Below are 20,151 nucleotides of genomic sequence, written 5' to 3'. Positions count from 1 at the left end.
CCTCTTATAAAGAGATGTAAAACCAGATGGTTTCCAGCAAATAACCTTGGCACCAAACACCTTGCAAAGAATTCCATAGAAGTTATTAGGCTGTAAACACGTTTACTGAACTATCTGTTCTCACACATGCCAGTGATAGTCATTTGTGGCACGTGGGGAAAAAATAATGAGTTGGATCCTGTGAATTTTTTTTAAAAAATAATTTTTATTTCAGTTTATAAACTCAAAAATATAATCATATCATCATCCTAATTATACATCTACTATTATCTACTATTACATTTATTTACATAAAACATAAACTAGATGTATACATGTTAACATAATCTAAAATAATTCAAATCACATTATTTGTATAGCACTTGCCTTATGATTTTTCACTTCTATTTCAGTATTTCTATTCTAGCTTTACCATCTATCTTCATTTTCAGGAATGATTTTGTTATAAACATATATTACAAACATGTATTGCCGATTTCTTTTACCTATTCTAATTTAAACTTAAAATTCTTACTTATTCTTGATTTTTAACTAAATAGTCAAAAAATACTTTCCATTTTTCTTGAAATTCTGAGAGGGGTCCGTTATGTATCTAAGATGCTAATTTTGGCATCATTCATGTAATTTATTCTTCTGTTGCTTCAAATCTGGGCATGTTTCTACCTTCCATTATGCTGCAAAAATTACTCTTGCTGCCATCACCACACACTTGAATAATTCACTATGCATTTTTGTGATATTGCTTGGTATAACTTTTAACAACAGATTTTTGAGATTCGTCACAAATTTAAATTTTAATACCTTTTGCATTTCTGGATCCTGTGCGTCTTCTTCAGCTAGCGGTGGCCGCTTGCTTCAGGAAAAGTCTCCTGAAACCACCAATACAAGCAGAACAGATCCATTGGATCCAACCCAGTGTTTTTAACAAACAGGGTACATGTTTAATATGAACTAGACATGCATTTCCTCCATTTTACCTGTGGCGTGCAAGTTTTTAAAGAATCAAGAATGAGAGGTGAATGCATTCTCAAGATCCCTCTGAAGAAGGATCAAAATGCGACTCATTGTGCAAACAGTTAAAGCCTGCCGGAGGGGCTTTAAATCTGCAGTAGGCAGTGAAGGTGGTTCTTGGAGAGGCCCAGAAATATTGTCCATCCAGGCATCCAAAGTAGTAGTGCCTGTTCAGGGTAAAAGTGTGTGAGTCAACAGCTTGTTTTAAGGTTCCCGAGTGGTAAGAAGTCGATGGATCGAAGCCATCCTCTGCTACCAAATTTGTGGGATAAAAGGTAGAGGCATGGAAAGTAGAGCCGTTTGAGAAAATAAAAACTTTATCTGTATCAGTAAATTAAGTACTTCAGTAAACAAGTTAAATCATACATACGAGTAGCTAGCTAATAGGTAATGAAAAGTAACGAGGCTATACAGTAGCAAGGCTGTGCGTCTGCATCTGCGTCAGCGTCTCACACCTGCTTGCTGGTAATTAACCCTTTTATGATTTATAAACAGGATTGACTCTAAGCCAAGGTTATACTTCCAAGTTAGGTCTCTCGAGATCAAAACAAATGTGTTAACCCAATAATGACCGGAATTTGGATCTTGCCAACTCCCAACAAGAAGGTCCATGTTTTTTTCAGTTATTGTGAGTGAAAGCAGCATGCAGTCAGAGTTTCTTTGACTGGGCAAGGGAGCTTGATGTTTCCAAACCCTGCAGTCTTGAGACTCTTTTAAGACGGCATGGAATTGAACTTGGGTCTTGGAATCCTCAGATGGCAGGAAAACCAGTGGTGGGTTAGGCTTAGTGAATATGAAAAGCCGCTTCTAATGGAGCAGAGCCAAAGTTTCAGCCTGGTGTGCATTAAAGCAGCTGAAAAAGAACCAAACCTAATGCCTGCCCTTGCTTTTGCGTCCGTCTGTTCCTCGGTTCTTTAGGCCAATCCCAACAGCGAAGACATTTGGCTGGCTGCTGTCAAGTTGGAATCTGAAAACAACGAATACGACAGAGCCAGGAAGTTGCTGGCAAAAGCTCGAGGCAACGCCCCAACGGCCCGGGTAAGCTGCATGTAGGTCTGAGCGCGTTTTGTCCTCGCAGTGGCTGCCCCTAGGTTCCATGTGGAAGGTGTCTTTTGTACTGAGTCAGACCCATTGATCCACGGGGTTTGGCACTTACACTGGCTGGCTGCAACCTGCAGCAAGGCTCTTTCCCAGGCTTGCAGCGTTGAGATGTTTCATAGCTGGCTGTGCCGGGGATTGAACTTGGGACTGTCCACATGCATTGTTCCCTCTCTCTGAGCCTCCCGCGTCCATCACAGTTGTGACTTCAGCAGCAGCTTTTCTCTGATTGTTGGGAGTGGGAACAGGGATGGTAGATGTCCTGCTTCCCAAAAATCGGGTGGTGGGCTCTGAGTCAGGCTAGCACTGGGTCAGCTAGAGTCGTGTGTGTGTGTGTGTGTGTATGGGGGTGTATGCATTTCCCCTGTTTGTGTATGTAAAGTGCTGTCAAGTCATGGTTGACATATGGTGACCCCCCCCACCCCCAATAAGGTTTTCAAGGCAAGAACATTTCCTGCCTCTGCATAGTGACCCTGGACTTCCTTGGTGGTCTCCCATCCAAGTGCTAACCAGGACTGCCCCTGCTTAGCTTCCAGGGTCTGAGCTAGCCTGGGTCATCCAGGTCAGCATTTCTCCCGTTGTGTGTGTTATGTGCTGTCAAATCGCCTCTGACCTATGGTGACCCTATGAATGAAAGACCTCCAAAACATCCTAACAGACTTGCTCAGATCCTGCAAACTAGAGGACGTGGCTTCTTTTATTGAGTCCAGCCATCTCGTTTTAGGTCTTCCTCTTTTCCTACTGCCTCCCACTTTTCCTAGCATTATTGACTTTTCCAGGAGCATATTGTCTTCTCATGATGTGGCCAAAGTAGGATAGCCTCAGGTTTGTCATTTTAGCTTCTAAGGAGAATTCAGGCTTGATTTGATCTAGTACCCCACTTATTTGTCTTTCTGGCAGTCCATAGTATCCGCAAAACTCTCCTCCAGCACTACATTTCAAATGAATCCATTTTCTCCCTGTCAGCTTTCTTCATTTCTCCTACTTGTCTGCTTTTCTGAAGCACATTATTTTTCCGTGTAGCCTCAGGATGTGGCAGAATCTGAATATGGCCCCATATTTATTCATTTGTCCTAAACATTCCTACCCTGTTCCTCTGGAACTTGAGAGGTGACTTGCATTATGTTTAACAATTACATTACTAAGTCTAGTAAAATCAATTTAATCCATTGCAATCAACTGCCAGTCAGCGGTCGTAAAGCCCCAGAGGGGGTTGTACACATGTTTTAACTCAGAAAAATCTCTGCAGTGGAATGCTTCCCTGACCTGGAACGTGCCTTTCTCTTTTCAGGTCTTTATGAAGTCTGTCAAGCTTGAGTGGGTGCTCGACAGCATCCCTGCGGCTCAGGAGCTCTGCGAGGAAGCCCTGAAGCATTACGAAGAGTTCCCCAAGCTATGGATGATGAAAGGGCAGATTGAGGAGCAGCAGAGCCTGGTGGAAAGGGCCCGAGAGGCCTATAACCAAGGGGTAAGGCCAAAATCGGTTTCCCACAGAATGCAGGGCGCCTTAGAGAGCTTTCGGAGGTTTATAACTGTCTCTGCAGCCTGGGTATAATCTAACCGGAAGAGAGCAACTGAAGTGAAATGCTCAGGGCATTTCATGCATAAGCACAACTTGGCAGCAAAGTATCAAAAAGTGACTGGTTGCATCAGCAGTCTTTCGAGCCTTCCGGGTACGTTTTGCTTCAGCAATTCTTTTCTGCAAAGATAAATGACTTGTACTGGGGAAAGTGACTTAATTGGCAGGACCGCCTGTAACTACCAAATAATAAATCAGGGGGTCTTGCCTGTGCCCTACTGGGAAAATCACCAAGGGACAAACTTACTTTCATCTGTCTTTTTCCTTCTGAGATGGCAAGAGGATAATCCATCTTCCTTGCAGTGTGGGAGGAAAAAACCCCTGTGTTCCTGTCGCGGTGGTGGTGCCTTGTCGTTCTGGTGTGCACTTTCTCATGCCCGTGCTCCCTAATCCAGCAGTTCTTGCTTTCAACAGCTGAAGAAGTGCCCTGGCTCCATCCCCCTTTGGCTCTTGCTGTCCAGACTGGAGGAGAAGGTGGGGCAGCTCACCCGAGCCAGGGCCATCTTGGAGAAGTCTCGGTTAAAGAATCCGAAGAACCAAGACCTGTGGTGAGTGTGACACAGGGGAGGCCGGTCTTTCTCGGTGGCGTCGTTCTTGAGACTCTCTCAGCATACAATAATATCTTGATGTTCTTCCCTACATCAGGCTGGAGTCCGTCCGATTAGAATACAGAGCCGGACTGAAGAACATTGCGAACACCCTGATGGCCAAAGCTCTGCAGGAGTGCCCCAATTCCGGTAACGTGATTCGTTTTCCTTTTACTCAGTTTCCAGGTTTTCCTTTTTTTACAGAGGGGGGAAATACCCCCTCAGATACTTTTTCACATCATGGCCAGATGATGGCATATTCTTATGAATGCAGGATCTGCCCTGCGGTTCATGATTGTGGTGAGTTTTAATTTTGGTGCTGGCTTACAGTGCTGCACCACAGCTGAAAAGCAATTGGGAAGGGGGGGGGAATTGATGGAGGAGACGCTGAATGGGCCTGCGGGGTTTAAAGAATGAGAAACGCTGGCTGCACAAGGCCTTGCGGGAAGGGGAGAGTAAATGTTTAAAACTGGCCAGAACACAGGCTGGGAAAAAAACCCTTGGTTCCAAAAGAATTTCTCTGCCAAGGATGCCTCTCTGCAGCAGTGCCTTCATTTGGCAAAATCAATGGTATAATTTTCCCTTAGGCAGGGCTGTTAGCCTTCTGTGTATCCACCCCCTGAATTTTAGAATAAAGTGTTCAAATAGGAGAATTTTATTTATTTTATTTACGTCATTTATAGTCCGCCTTTCTCACTGAGACTTAAGACGGATTACACAGTATGAGGTTAATATAATCAGTATCAAGTATAAGTACATTTCAATACAATACCATAAGGTAAACAGATACAAGTTTAAAAGACGTAGCATCAGCAAGGATCCAAGACGGAGTAGAAAAAATACTGGAGCAAAATGTAATCAATTCCAGGACTAACATTAGACAACATGGAGCGCTGGTTGTACACAGGAGTACATATTTAAAGCGGCAGATAATATATAAGGCAAAAATAGCGATGAAGTCTATGATCCCCAACTCGTTAGTGAAGCACCTGAGACCCTCTCCCTACAATGCAGCCCTCCCATTTGAGTAAAAAGCCTTTTTGGATAGTTCAGTTTTGCACACTTCCAGTCAAACGTATTTAATGGAGTTGGGGGCGGAGATCCAGGTCTGGTTTGCCCTCCCACCGACCGCCCTGCAGGCTTTCCCATGCAAATGCCAGACTTTTAAGTTGAGTTTTGTTCCTTCTTCAGGCTAGAAAATATGTGCAGCTGCTCTTTTTTGGCGGGGGGGGGGGCGGCACTGGTGATTTCCTGTCTCTTTTCCTCCTGCCTCCCAAGAGGGTGTGAAGGAGCAGAGCCCTCTGGGGAGATGAGTGCAATCCCTTGTGCTTTCCTGGGTCTGAGTGGACTCCCTGACTTCTCTTTCTGGTCCACTAACTCCCAGTTTACAGCAGGCCACTGCAGAATGCCCCCCTCCTCCTCGTTCTGTTCTGCTGTGAAGCTTGCCAGACAGCATCCAGATGGTCCCTGTTTCCATTTTGTGACACGGCTGTCTCTTGAGGGTTGTCCTCGGGTCTTGTTTGCTTATCGGGGAAGAGATGAGAGCTGATGGCTGGGAGAGACTCTGCATGGGTCTGTCGGCCGCAATTAAGATTCCACACCTCCCGGCTTCTCGGCTGTCTGTGTGGTCTGGATTAATTGCCAGTGTCCACAGCAAAATGCCAGGAACAACCTTGGTAGAGATCTTCCCTGTCCGAGCTGCCTCCTGTGGAGCGGATCGTCCCAGGGTTTGTCCTTGAGGGTCGAGAGATGGATGAGGGGACTGGGAAATGATCCCCAAGGATCAGTAGGATGCTTTGGGCAGTTCCATCTTGGAAACGTAGGAACTAAATGAAGCAAGAACAATTTAGGGAGGAGCTTTGGCTCAGCGGCAGAGCATTTGCTTGGCACGCAGAGGGTCCCAGTTCAGTCCTCAGCATCTCCAGAAGAGGACCAGGTAGTAGGTGATAAGACCGGAGACCCTGGAGAGCCACTGAGTAGACAGTACTGACCTTGATGGACCAATGGCTTGATTAGATATATAAGGCAGCTTCCTGTGATGGGAGGGGAATGTGTGTCTTGAGTGCAGGTAGAGAACATCTTCATAAGCAGGGTGGAAAGTGTGTCCATGCAGTTTTCATGGCAGGGCTCTATTCTGATCCTTGCCACCCAGGTGCACTGCTTGCCTCAGCCCCATCCGGTCCCTGTAGGTAATCTCTCCTCCTCCCAAGAGGTTATACGCTACATTCCTACTTCCTGTAGGGAATATGCCAATGTGCTAAGTGGAGATATACCTACCTTCCGTAGTATGTTGACTGCAACACAACAGTCTGCTGGGTGGGCAAGGTGCGGCTTTCCCAAGTCGTGCCCTGAGATGCATCAAAACTGACCTTTATTCCACCAGAAGTAATTCTTCTCTCCTCTGCATGTTCATACTGGTAGAATCCCATGTGGGCTCTACTGTCTGGTGCTGTATCTGGATTTGGGGTGTCTTGGCAACTAATCCCCCCAGCTGCATCACTGGAGAGTATGTGGACAAGTGCTTTGGCTAAATAAAAACTTCGTTTGGGAAATAAATTTCATTCCAAAAGAGAAAATACTTTGGATGACTTTTTTTCCCCAGTATTCCTCCAAATCTCCAAGGCTTCCATTGGAAAAACAGTCCTTAAAAGAAAGGGGGGGGGTCTTTCCCCCTTACATCTTTCAGTTTCTTTTTCCTGGAGCTTCTTGAATCAGGAATGTGATGACCTGTAATTTGAGTGTGTCGTGGTTTATCGTACGGCCAAAGCTGCTCTGTGCCAGCTCTTAGTGGGTTTCTGTAGAAGGCTGGCTGCAGTAGGAGAGGCCTCCTGGCACGCTGGGCTCCTGAAGCACATTGGGCTAATGCCAGAGGGTGCAGAAGTGGCTGAAACGGGAAAGAAGAACTCTTTCCATGGTGACCTTGTTGGCTCTGCGACTGTGGCGCCCCCTGCTGCTCAGCACTGGTAAGCCAGTGGAGTCTTCGACTCATGCCGATTCCCGCATCTTGGCTTTTAGGGATCCTGTGGTCGGAAGCAATCTTCCTAGAGGCCAGACCCCAGAGGAAGACCAAGAGCGTGGATGCCCTGAAGAAGTGTGAGCACGACCCCCACGTCCTCCTGGCGGTGGCCAAGTGAGTAACTTCGCCTGTTAATTTCCCATGGATAGAGGGGCCGAGCCTTAGTGGCGGAATATCTGCTTTGCATGCAGAAAGCCCCAGTCAGTCCCTGGCATCTCCGATAGTGTGCATGTAGAGTGACATCAAGTCACAGCCATCTTAGGGTGGCCGTGGAGGGTTTTCAAGGCGAGAGACCGACAGAGGTGGTTTGCCATTGTCTGCCTCTGCAGAGTGACCCTAAGCTTCCTTGGGGTCTCCCATCCCAAGTACTAACCAGGGAGAGATCTGCTTAGCTTCCAAGATCTGATGCAGTCGGGCTAGCTTGGGCCATCCAGATCCAGTTATTTCCAGTAGTAGCTGATGTGAAAGACCTGAGACTCCAGAGAGCCTCTTACAGTCTCAGTAGAGACGTTTGACTTTGATGGAACCATGGTTCATCTACGGTCTTCCTGTGCAGTCCCACATGGGACTGCGCACGCGCAGGCCTGCCGATACCGGAGATTTTAATAGCTAAACACCACCAGGGGGCGCTCCCGCCTCTCAGCGCGCATGCGCGGCCGCTTTCCCGCCGAAACGGACCTTAAGAGGCGGAGCGCCCCTCACATACCCTCAGTTTCTCTTTCGCCGCCGATCGTTGAGGTTTACAGCTTTCTTCGTTCGCGATGTCTGAGAAGGCCTTGTTTAAGCGTTGCGAGACCTGCAGTCGTAAGATGACAAGGTCGGATGGCCATTCCATTTGTTTATATTGCCTTGGGGAAACTCACAACACTCAGGCGTGCAAGCATTGCCGCGCGTTTACCTCAAAGGCCAGGGCGGAACGGACGGATCGTTTGCATGCCTTTCTCTGGCAGCGTGCGATGTCGGTCGAGGACCCTCCACCGAAGTCTTCGTCTGCTCCGTCTGCGTCCTCTCGTCCTCCTGTACCTTCGGGTTCCAAGACTCCTCGTTCTCAGCCGTCTCCGAGTCGCTCGGAGTCGAGGTCCGAGAGGATCCCTTCGGGTCGGAGTTTGTCGGAACCGACCGCTTCGGTTCCGAGACATCTAGCAAGTCGACCTCCTTCGATCTCGTCGGCTGTCTCGGCTTCACCTGCTCGTGGCGCCCATAGAAGTTCGACCCCGTCGGTTCCGAGGTCGACTCCGCCAACTCAGACCACCTCTACGGTTCCGATGACTTCGGATCCTTCTGTGAGATCGAAGGCCGTTCCTGAAAAGAAAAAGAAGAAGCATAAGCATTCCAGTAAGCATGATAAGGCAGTGTTGGAAGGCTTACTCATCTCTTCCCCGTCGGTTCCGGTCGACTCCGCTCCCGTCCAAGTGGAGCAGCAGGCAGAGGCGAGTGATCGTCCGCAGTCCAAGACTCCTCCGGACCGGGTGGCTCAGGAGGACGATGTCATTCTCCTCGAGAAGCCTCTTACCCCTTCCGGTCGGGCTCGATCGGCCTCGTACGAATCGGACTCTATTCAGTCGGCTCGGAGTCGACGGAGTCGGTCTGCCCGTCGCTCTAGCTGTCGGACCCCACGGTCCTATCGGAGCCGATCCAGGGAGAATCGACGTCGAGATGATCCTGTCCCTTGTTACTTTAGTAGGGAGAGTTCATACTACTCGGACCGGCATTATAGAGGTGCTTCGTTGTCTCCCTCATTTCGAGTCGGTTCCGATGTTGGCTATGACCCGTCCCGCCTCCCGTCGGATCGGGTCTCTCCTCGACCCCGGGCCCGTTACAGTGTTTCTCCTCTGTCGGAGTCACCTGAAAAGGAGATTGGGCCATCTGATGAGGCCTCGCCCACTGATGATTTTTGGGCCTACAACGAGTTGCTCCAAAGAATGGCGAAAGCCCTGGACCTTGAAGTGACTTCCACTGAATCTAAATTTACTGATAAGATATTGCAACATATCTATTCGGGTTCTACTCCCTCGATTGCCTTTCCCCTTATTGAGGGGTTTGCTGATCTATGGAAGAAGCTGCAGTCTCGACCTGCGTCTGCTACCGCCACTAATCGAAAAGTGGAGAGCTTGTACAGAACCAAGGACGATGCTCATCCGTTCCTGGCCGTTCACCCTCCTCCATCCTCACTTGTCACCGAGGAGATGCAAGCTCGGCCTCGCCAGGGCTCGCTATCGGCTCCCACTGACAAGGATAGTAGAAAGATCGATGCCTTGGGTAGGAAGTTGTATACTTCGGCTACGTTTGGCATCAAAGTGGCGAATTATGCCGCAATGATGGCGGCTTATCAGCTGTTTTTATGGAAGAAGGTGGCGTCTTTTCTTCCTAAGCTTCCCGAAGATCAGCGCACTCTGCTTCGGGTCATTCAGGAGGAGGCTGTTCGTCTATCCAGACACCAAATTAATGTTGGGAGAAGTATGGCTGACACTGCGTCTCGATCACTTCTCTCCTCGGTGGTACTGCGCAGGTACGCATGGCTTCGCACGACCGCCCTGCCAGTTGAGACAAGGAACAGGGTTGAGGACCTGCCGTTCGAGGGCACCACTCTGTTTTCAGAGAAAACTGACGAGTTCCTCTCTAAGAAGAGGACTGACCGTTTGACAGCCCGCTCGTATGGGGTTCTACACCAGCCGTCGCAGCAGCCTTCTCGCCCATACTATCGCTCCTTCCAGCGTGGCAGACAACACCGCTATCAGCCCTATCAAGGGTATGCTTACCAGCAGCGCAGGAGCTACCAGAGCCCACAATCTGCCTTTCCCAGACGAAGGCAGGGCCAACGTCCCAAGCCTGGTTCCCAACAGCATCAGGCCAAGGACCAGGACCAATTGCTTAAGCAATTCTGACAATCACAGGATGGGGACAGGCTTAATGCTTTTTTGGATGCCTGGTGTTCAGTTTGTTCCGATGTTTGGGTTTTGTCTATTATCCAGTTTGGTTATAAAGTTGAATTTCTTGGTTTACCTTACCTACGTCTCCCTGTGTTTTCTTCTGACCCCCCTCGTTCAGAGATCCTGGGAGAGCTCTCAGCCCTATTGCAGAAAGGGGCTATAGAGGAGATTCCGGTTGCTTCAGCTGGTTTGGGGTTCTATTCCAACCTGTTTTTAGTGGAGAAGAAGGATGGTGGGCTTCGGCCTATCCTGGATCTTAGGGGTTTGAATAAATTTATACGAGTTCGTAAATTCAAAATGGTTACTTTACAGATGGTTTTGACCTTGTTGCCCCAACAGTCGTGGTTTGCAGTCCTGGATCTGAAGGATGCGTATTTTCATATTTCAATTTTCCCTGAACACAGGAAGTTTTTACGTTTTGTCTATGGGCAACGTGTCTTTCAATACAATGTTTTACCCTTTGGGTTGGCCACTGCACCTAGGGTGTTCACCAAGTGTGTGGCAGTAGTGGTGGCTCATTTACGCCTCCAGGGCTGCCAGATCTTTCCTTATCTGGATGACTGGCTCTTGGTTGGTGATTCTGCTGACTCTGTGTCCAATCAGGTGTATCTCACCTTAAATTTATGTTTACGCCTGGGTCTTTTTGTTAATCAGAAGAAGTCCAAGTTGACCCCGGTGCGCTCCATCCAATTTATTGGAGTGGTTTTGGATGGTGTTCGGGATGCAGGCTTCTTGCCTTCAGAGCGTGCTGCAAAAATTAAGAGGCTTATTTCGACCCTTCAGAGGTGTCGTTTCCAATCTGTTCGCTTTATCCAGACCCTTTTGGGTTGCATGGCTTCTACTACGGCTGTGGTTCCGCTGGCCAGGTTATTTATGCGACCCTTCCAATTGTGGTTCAATTCAGTATTCTCACCGGCCCGTGATTCTCAAAATAGGAGACTTTCCGTCCCTAGGGGGGTGCTGTCCTCCCTGGAGTGGTGGCTGGATGATGCTAATTTATTTAAAGGGATGGAGTTTGGTTTTCACCAAACTCATCTGTCAGTTACTTCCGATGCTTCCCTTTTCGGTTGGGGGGCTCACTGTGCTGGCCTTTATGCCCATGGGTTATGGTCTGAATCTGAACGTGAGGAACATATTAATGTTCTTGAGTTACGGGCAATTTTATATGCATTGATCTCCTTTACAGATGTCGTGCGGAACAAGTCCGTTCAGGTCCTGACCGACAACACGACGGCGATGTTTTACATCAACAAGCAAGGTGGCACGGCGTCTGTGGCTCTCTGCACAGAGGCGATGAGACTCTGGAAGTGGGCCATAGATCATGCTGTCTGGCTGCATGCAGTTCACATCCCGGGGGTGCAGAATTCCATGGCGGACCACCTGAGCAGGCTCCACAGGGAAAACTACGAGTGGTCCCTCCAGGACAAGTATCTCGCCCCTATCTTCTCGGAATGGGGGACTCCGGAGTTGGACCTGTTTGCGACTGTGGAAAATCGCAAGGTCCTAGCTTATTGTTCCAGAGGAGGAGTAGGCCCAGAATCAAGTGGGGACGCGTTTCAGTTAAGTTGGTCAGGTCCCCTGTGTTATGCCTTCCCTCCGTTCCCGCTTCTGGCACGGGTCCTCAGCAAGATCCAGAGGGACAGAGCGTCCGTCATCCTGGTGACCCCGTATTGGCCGAGGCAACCATGGTTTCACTCCCTTCTGAGTCTACAGACTCAATCGATCCGTCTCCCGGTGGTTCCCGATCTCCTGACCTGCGGGGGGGTTCTTCACCACGACATCAGGAGACTCAAACTCACAGCGTGGTTGATCAGGCCGGGGCTGCCTTCTCCGAGGCTGTGACTAATGTTCTCTTAAATGCTAGACGTTTGTCTACCAGGCAGTCTTATGCCCTTAAGTGGGACAAATTTTCTGTGTGGTGTAGTCGCAGGGGTTTGGATCCTTTTGAGTCCACCCTTTCTGAGATTTTGGACTTTTTGTGGGAGGTAAAACAGGAGGGTTTGGCCAACTCCTCAGTCAAGGTTTATCTGGCAGCCATCTCTGCTTTTCACCCTCCAGTGGATAGAAAGTCTGTTTTTTCCCACTATTCTGCCAAATTCTTTTTGAGGGGATTGAATAATTTGTTTCCCCCTGTGCGGGCTTTGGTCCCTCAGTGGTCGTTGCCCCTGGTTCTGACTCGTTTGATGTCTAAGCCGTTTGAACCCTTGGCTTCCTGTCCACTTCGTTTTTTGTCCATGAAAGTGGCCTTTTTGGTTGCGGCTACTTCAGCCAGGAGGGTTGGGGAGCTAGCAGCGTTATCTTGCGAGCCCCCTTATTTGAAATTTCACCCTGAGAAGGTCGTTCTTCGTACAAAGGTTGAGTTTTTACCTAAAGTAGTATCCCGTTTTCATTTATCTCAGGAATTGGTTCTGCCGGTTTTCTTTCCGACTCCGGCTTCTGAGGCAGAGGCGGCCCTTCATTCTTTGGATGTTCGCAGGGCCATTTTATTTTATTTAGATAGGGTAAAACCATTTAGGATTGACTCTAATTTGTTTATTTGTTTTGCTGGACCGAAGAAGGGTAACCGGGCTTCGGCTCAGTCTATCTCTAGATGGGTGGTCCAGGCTATACTGACCTGTTATTCTGCTGCTAACTTACCTTGTCCTTTGCAAGTGCATGCCCACTCCACCAGGTCCCAGGCGTCGTCAGCGGCTCTCTTCAGAGGTGTTCCACTCCAGGACATCTGTAGGGCGGCGACGTGGGCCTCGGCGGATACCTTTGTGAAGCATTATGCGCTGGACATCCTAGATAGAAAGGAGACAGCGGTGGGCACAGCAGTTCTGCACTCCATCTTTGAGTGATGCTTTGGCGTCACCTCCACCCAGGTATTTAGCTTTGGAATCTTCCCATGTGGGACTGCACAGGAAGACCGTAGATGAAAAACAGGTTTTACTTACCATAACTGTTGTTCATCTAGGTCTTCCGTGCAGGCACACATGCCCTCCCTCCTTCCCCGCTAACTCTCTTGGTACTTACCTTGCAGGGGGCGGCGAAAGAGGAACTGAGGGTATGTGAGGGGCGCTCCGCCTCTTAAGGTCCGTTTCGGCGGGAAAGCGGCCGCGCATGCGCGCTGAGAGGCGGGAGCGCCCCCTGGTGGTGTTTAGCTATTAAAATCTCCGGTATCGGCAGGCCTGCGCGTGCGCAGTCCCATGTGTGCCTGCACGGAAGACCTAGATGAACAACAGTTATGGTAAGTAAAACCTGTTTTTTTATTCATTGTAAAGCAGCTTTGTGTTCTGATGTATGTTGCAGAGGGCAAAACCTGAATCCCTCGTGCAAACTCAGAGCTAAGCTACAAGAGATGAATTACACAAGGACGTGCACGCGAAGGGAGTCGTAATGTTAGCCAGGAAGCTGAGTTTTAAGAGAGATCGGAAGGCTTTGTGAATTTCCGCTCTCTACAGAGCCAGGGAGATGCTACTCAAGAGGGTTTGTTAATTTCCTCTTCACCTCCTAGAAGGGGAGGTGAAAGTGACAGAGGCAAAGAGGAAATTAACAAACTGTCTAAGGAGTGATTTTCCCTGGCTCTGTAGAGAGGGGAAATTGACACAGCCTTCCGATCTCTTTTAAAACTCAGCTTCCCGGCTAACATTGCAAATCCCTTCACATGTTTGTCCTCGTGTAATTTGGCTCTGGTAGCTTCACGTTTCTCATCCTGCGGATGGGATTTGCTGCATTTTGCAAAAAGCTCGAGAGGTCAGAAGTGGCATTAAGGCCCGTTGGAGCCGAGACTTTGTTTTATTTATTTTATTTATTTATTTTATCGTATTTGTATTCCGCCCTCCCCGCGAGCAGGCTCATGGCGGATAACAGCATTAAGAACATTTAAAACATCCCATATAAAACATTTAAAAGCATCATACAAAAATAAAAAAAATAGCAGCACTCTTTTTTTCCTGATGGCAGCAATACAGTTAATAACAAATAATGCCACAGTACAATTGAACATAGCAGCAGCTTAAGGACAGTTTAAGGACAGTTTGCCTTGCTCAGCTCCCAGCTCCAGACCTTCACTTCTTCTCACGTTCCAACTCTCAGAGAAAAGTTTAGCCTCAAGTTATTTTGGGTGTGGATGTCAAGGAGACAAGATGAGACATATATATATATATTAAAAGGAAATTAACTAGACCACAAGCTGACTGCTGTGAAAAGGATGAAGTGTCGTAAGGGAAAAACTGTACTGACTAACAATGTAAGCTAGTTTTATCTATTTGTTTGTGTAGGCCATTGTAGGCCTTTATTAGTTATATGTGTTTCTTTTTCCTTTCTGTTCTATCTTTTTAACTTTTCCACAATAAAATAAACATTGCAACTTAAAAAACAAAAGATCTTTTGGGCTTGGGGCCTGTTACAAGAACAGGTAATAGGAATATACAGCAAGCTACATACGCTCCATGTGAGTAAACTGTAGTGTAGGGGTTGGCAAGATACTAGTGATGCCTGATGGGCTTAGATTGGCACGTAACGAAGAAGTTTTCTATTTCACTTTCTAGAACGCTGTTTGTTCTTGGCGGGTTCAGAATGCTGGTTGGTTGACCTGTCCAGTATTGCCAAATGTTTGTTTTGAAATTGAGCAATATCCAAAGAGACCTGCTGGATTGTAAAATGGCCACCTTTCGTCCAGCGTCCTGTTTCACATAGTAGCCAACCAGATAGTTTCACGTAGGGCAAGTATGGCAGGAAGGCCCTTGTTGTCTCCCAGCATTTAGAGGGTGGCTGCTTTTGAACATGGCGGGGGGGGGGGGGGTTCTATGCAGCCATTATGTTGAGTAGCCTCGAAGGGGCCTTTCCTCCACGGAACTTCTTCAAGCCCCTTAAAAACTTATTGGAGGTATGTGGTTCCCTCAGTGGGAAAATCAGTGGTGGATGAAATTCCCCAACGACAGCTTGTCCACCACTAAAGATCTTTCCCTGCAGTGCCTGTGTGTTATTGGATATGTTGAAGGGCATGATCTCTGTTAATATGGGGCACCAGCTGGGGCTCTGAAGAGCTGGCCGTGATCCCCCCGCCTCTGTCATTGCTGTGCTCCAATGGACTGGGGTTCCGTGATGGTTTGGAAGACCCTGGAACACTTGTTTTGGAGGCATAGCTCAAGGGTAATAGAAGAAGCTTCTCTTTGTAAACCGTTTGGGGTCGTCCAGGACAGCCCAGACGAGAGATGCCGCCAGGTTTCACCCAAAGTAGTAGTAACCGCGCTTATATACCGCTCTTCTAGACAGATTAGTGCCCCACCCAGAGTGGTGAACAAGCTAGTGTTGCTGTTATCCCCACAATACAGCTGGGGCTGAGAGGAGCGGCTTACCTAAGGCCACCCACTTTGCTCAGGGCAGTAGTGGGATTTGAACCAGCAGAGTGCTGATTCGCAGCCAAACCACTTAACCACCGTGCTACAGCAGCACAAGTAAAATTGCAAGGCGGTTGTGGAGGATTCATGCCAAGGGGGAGTATCTGAGGGAATGCAGGGTAAACCTGCGTGCAAAATGTTCTGGGTCAGGGTGGGATGTGTGGGTGAGGGTCATGTATCATAGACAAGGATCTCCAGGTGGCGCCAGGTGGCGTACAGCCCCTGATGGTCCGCGTGCTTTGAAAAGGTGGCACGGTGCCCTAATCAGAGAGGCTTAGGGCTATTGTTTTCTTCCTCTCAAAAGCCAGGCGTCCAGAAGCTTAAAAAGAAAATCCTGTTTATCCGGCATCCCAAAGTTCTGCCTGCCAGATGACCTTTCAAAGGCATAAAAGCAAAGGAAAACTTGCTGGTTTCTATTGAGCTGTTGTTTTGATGTGCAGAAATTGGCCCTTTTAAAATAGGGATGGTGCAGCTGGCTCTTCGGAGGAGAAGTCTTAAAAAGGCAGAAGCACGTTTTGGAACATGGGGGGGGGGCGGGGGACAGTGAATCCTTGAAAGGTTGGAATTAAGCTTGAAAGCTCTGGCTCACTTGACACGGTCTGCCTCCTTTGGGGCACCAAGGCCTTGACTGGCTTCTTTCTCGGGGAGTTTCCAGAATTAATGGCGGCACTCTGTTGAAGGGCGAGGGCCTGACTAGGTCAAATGTTGACATCATGCTTAAACGAGCAGGCGTTCTGTGGGGCTCTTGTTACTTTCCTAGAATCCTAGGGTTGGAAGGGACCTCTGGGGTCATCTAGTCCAACCCCCTGCGCAGTGCAGGAAATTCACAACTACCTCGCCTTCCCCCCCCCACACACAGTGACCTCTGCTCCATGCCCAGAAGATGGCAAAACACCGTCCGGATCCCTAGCCAAACTGGCCTGGGGGAAATTGCAACCTGACCCCAAGGTGGCGATCGGCCTCACCCTGGGCATGTAAGAAGGGGACGTAAGAACTAAGCGCTGATGCAACCCTTCCTGCCCTCCCTCTCCTGATCTGCCTTTCAGAGGGTCTTGAGTGGGTGGCGGAGGTGTCCGCTGTTGGTGAGATGCGCAAGTGACCATTTTTGAGAGCGCCTGATCTTCGGGCCTCTCGGTAGCAGCAGGGCTGTGTGTGCTCCCCTTGCGTTTATGGGCTTGCCATGCAGGGGAGGAATTGTGCACAGAAAAACCACATGGGTGGTAGTCAAATAAAGTAGGAGAGCCTCTCCTCCATGTGGGCAAGATGCAGCTGGTTTTTTAGGCTGGCACACCTTCGCTCTTACACTTCTGTTTTGTGTCTGTTGGAAAGCTTTGAAAGGGCAAAAGTCCCTTCTTAGGAACATCCCCCAAACTGCCCTCTCTGCATGGGAAGGGCTGAGGGGTGAACGGTGGCTAGTCAGGGGCGTGCTGGTGGCCCAGCGACAACCCTTCTGCTTAACCCTTCCCTCTCCCAGGCTGTTCTGGAGCGAGCGTAAAATCACCAAGGCTCGTGAGTGGTTCCATCGCACGGTGAAGATCGACTCTGATTTGGGGGACGCCTGGGCTTTCTTCTACAAGTTCGAGCTTCAGCACGGCACAGAGGTAATCCGGAGGGGGGAGATCTGCCGACTCAGTGGGACCTAATGAGGAGGACCTCGTAGTCTTGGGAAGCATCCGTGGCTGCAGGAAAAGGGAGCGCTTTTTGTTTCCAAGTATAAGAAAATCAAGACGGGTCTCGGACTGTTCTCAGACTCTTGGGATCTTGGGCAGGGGCTTCGGAGGGGCTGTAGATCCCTCAACTTGGAGCCCATTTGGAAGGACGGCTCCCTTTCTCCCCACTGACAAACCTGTGCTGTGCTGTGCTGGAGAAGCACATTCTTACTTCCACTCCAACCTGTTAGCTCCTTTCCAGGATCTCTGGGCAGAAATCTTCCTGCCGCTTTTCCCTTTTGAGTTGGAAGCGGCAGTCGTTGAATCTGGGATGTGTCATGCAAGAGACCACTAAGCTGTGGCTCTCCTCCATGAGTCCTCTGATTAGGTGAGACCCCAGGTAGGGGAGTGGCTCAATGGAAGAGCATCTGCTTGGCATGCAGAAGGTCCCAGGTTCGATCCTCGGCACCTCCAGTTAGAAGGACCAGGCAATAGGCGATGTGAAAGACCTCTGCCTTAGGCCCTAAATGAGCCGCTGCCAGTCTGAGTAGACAATACTGACCTTGATGGACCGATGGTTTGATTCAGTGTAAAGCAGCTTCGTGTGTGTGTGTGTGTGTGTGTGTGTGTGTGTGTGTGTGTGTGGTGTGTGTGTGGTGTGTGTGTGTTCAAATGCCAGTGAAGAGTATAGAGTTTCCCATTGGCACCTAGCCCTGCAAATCTGGTTGGCAAGCAGATAAACCCACAGTGGGGGATGCTGCTCTTATTAAGAGAGGATGGAACTGGCCCCTCGGCAGCTGGCTTGATGAATGGGACTGGGGGGTGGGACCGAGGGGGGGCTGGGGTGGGACACTTCATGCCGCAAAGGATGATGGTAACACCCCTCCTCCCCCCCCCCCGCGCTTCGTCTTCCCCTACACAGGAGCAGCAGGAAGAGGTGAGGAAGCGCTGTGAGAACGCAGAGCCCCGCCACGGAGAATTGTGGTGTGAGGTCTCCAAGGACATCAGCAACTGGCAGAGGAAGATTGGCGAGATCCTAATACTGGTGGCAGCCAAGATCAAAAACACCTTTTAGAGCCCAGGCAGCGTCAAGCCCATGGGACTTGGACTCTCTCCCTTTGGCACCACTGCCGGGGGGGTGGGTCTTTATCTCTCCAGAACAAGCAACAGAGCTTTGGAGGAGAAAGGATGGACGTGGCCAGGTTTTTCCTGGTGAAGTGGTTAAGAGGAGCCAAGCTGGCCATGAGCCACTTTTGTGCACAGAACCGGTAATAGCAATGAGCAAAATGACATTTGCACGGGCAGATGCCTGCTTGGTTCAGTTCAGTCCCTGAACTGAAGCGGAAATAACTCAGGAGGCCCAGCTGGCAGGTTTCATCGCTACTACGATGCCTGAACTTCTGGTGTTGCTTTGCCCCCAGGTTCCCTCTCAGGCATCTGCCAATGTTTGTGGGCTATCTAGATGTTACATTTGTCTGCTCCTATCACTTTTTCAATAAAACTATCCTAGCTTTGAGTTTACAGTGACCAGACCGTCTGTTTCAACAGCGGAGAGACCCTCTGGTCTTTTAAGCCCATTGCGGTGTTCCAAAGGAACCGTGATTTTGCAGGGGGTTCTTGGAACTTCTCCACTGGGTGAGCAAAAGGCAGTCCTGAAGAGCTGTCACCAAGCGACATCTTCTGTCGTTCCCTGCTGGAAGCTGTGACCCCGAGACCAGTTCAGAGATTGCGTTGTAGACCTGACTTGCTAGCGGCCCTGAAGGCAGCCAAGCACAGAAAGGGTGGGAGGAGAACCAGGCGGAAGATGAAAATGTTCTTTGCAAGGCACGAGAGGCCCAAACAGGAGCGGCTTCCTTGGGGCACGGGGACTAAGCCGTCAAAATGCCTTAATGGCTTTTAGAGGAAAGTCAGAATAAGCAGCTATTTATGGAGGTTATAATTTTTTTTCACCAAACCATTGAAAATGGGAAGGGGTGGGGGGAGGCGTTAGGTCTTTTTTTCCTTAGAGGAAAATGCCTCCAAATGTTGGAGGAGCTTTAGTGGCATTCAGATAGAGGGAGCTCTTTAGCCACAGGAGTCCATAGGGAGGAGCCCAAATAGCATCTTTTCTCCACGCCAAAGGGGAGGAGAACCAATTGGTTGTTGGAGGGTCTTCGCTGGAGAGAAACAGCCCAGAATTTCTCCAGCATAAAAGTTCCATTAAAATGACTGGGTGCTGTGTAGGACCACGATTTTGTGGGATCTTGCTCAGAAGCGTCCATTGAATTTCCCTCTGCTTGGGTAAAGGTTTTGCCCGTTTGTACAGATGTATTTTTAAAAATGCATTCCCAGTTTTAACTCTTTACTCCCTATCAAAAGGCGTGTCCCGTTCTCCCCCACCCCTCAACACAACAAAACCCTCTGCTCTCCGATGGAGCAGCCCGGCACCCCCAAGCCCCCTTTGGTGCAACATGTATTTGTGTGTTAGGATGTAGCGGGATTTCTACCATTGTGCTTCTGCATGACATCTTGATTGGAAAAACTGTTTTAGCCAATGATGACTGTACAAAGTACCAAGCTGTAAAAATACAATTCTGTTTTGCGTTTTATCTTTTTTGTTCCCTTCTGCCCTTGCTAACTTTCAGCCATGGAACCGGGTCGGGCAGGTCATTAATCTCCTCAAAGGGGTTTTGAGGTTCAAGTGTCCTGATGGTGGAAAGGGGAGCAGGATAGAAGCAAAAAGCCGTGCTAGCAATTAACAGCCCACAAGGAGAGAGGTTTCCCGCTTGGCTGTCTGCTGCCCCAAGAAGACAAGTCATTGTGTTCATTGCGTTCATGGAGTTGCGTATAAGCTTGGCCCTGTTGGTATTGTTAAGCGGAGGGAGCCTGCACGCCGGTGGGTGTTGGTGGCGTGGAGT

The 20,151-nt window shown here is 49.0% G+C and overlaps 1 protein-coding gene across 1 annotated transcript in view; it reads left to right on the top strand.

Moving 5' to 3' along the window:
* PRPF6 (pre-mRNA processing factor 6) overlaps positions 1–19,842 on the top strand; it is a 43,978-nt gene extending 24,136 nt beyond the window's left edge. The window contains exons 15-21 of the mRNA XM_054979340.1: positions 1,930–2,049; positions 3,401–3,577; positions 4,103–4,236; positions 4,334–4,425; positions 7,291–7,405; positions 17,080–17,206; positions 18,177–19,842. Coding sequence (XP_054835315.1) covers positions 1,930–2,049; positions 3,401–3,577; positions 4,103–4,236; positions 4,334–4,425; positions 7,291–7,405; positions 17,080–17,206; positions 18,177–18,329 — 918 coding nt within the window. The 3' untranslated portion in view covers positions 18,330–19,842. The remainder of the gene's footprint in view (positions 1–1,929; positions 2,050–3,400; positions 3,578–4,102; positions 4,237–4,333; positions 4,426–7,290; positions 7,406–17,079; positions 17,207–18,176) is intronic.
* The last annotated feature ends 309 nt before the right edge of the window (positions 19,843–20,151 follow it).

The sequence above is a fragment of the Eublepharis macularius genome, chromosome 5 (genome assembly GCF_028583425.1).
Source record: "Eublepharis macularius isolate TG4126 chromosome 5, MPM_Emac_v1.0, whole genome shotgun sequence".
NCBI classification, from domain to species: domain Eukaryota; kingdom Metazoa; phylum Chordata; class Lepidosauria; order Squamata; family Eublepharidae; genus Eublepharis; species Eublepharis macularius.
Note: the sequence above shows the minus strand (reverse complement) of the source record. Positions and strands in the feature narration are given on the sequence as shown.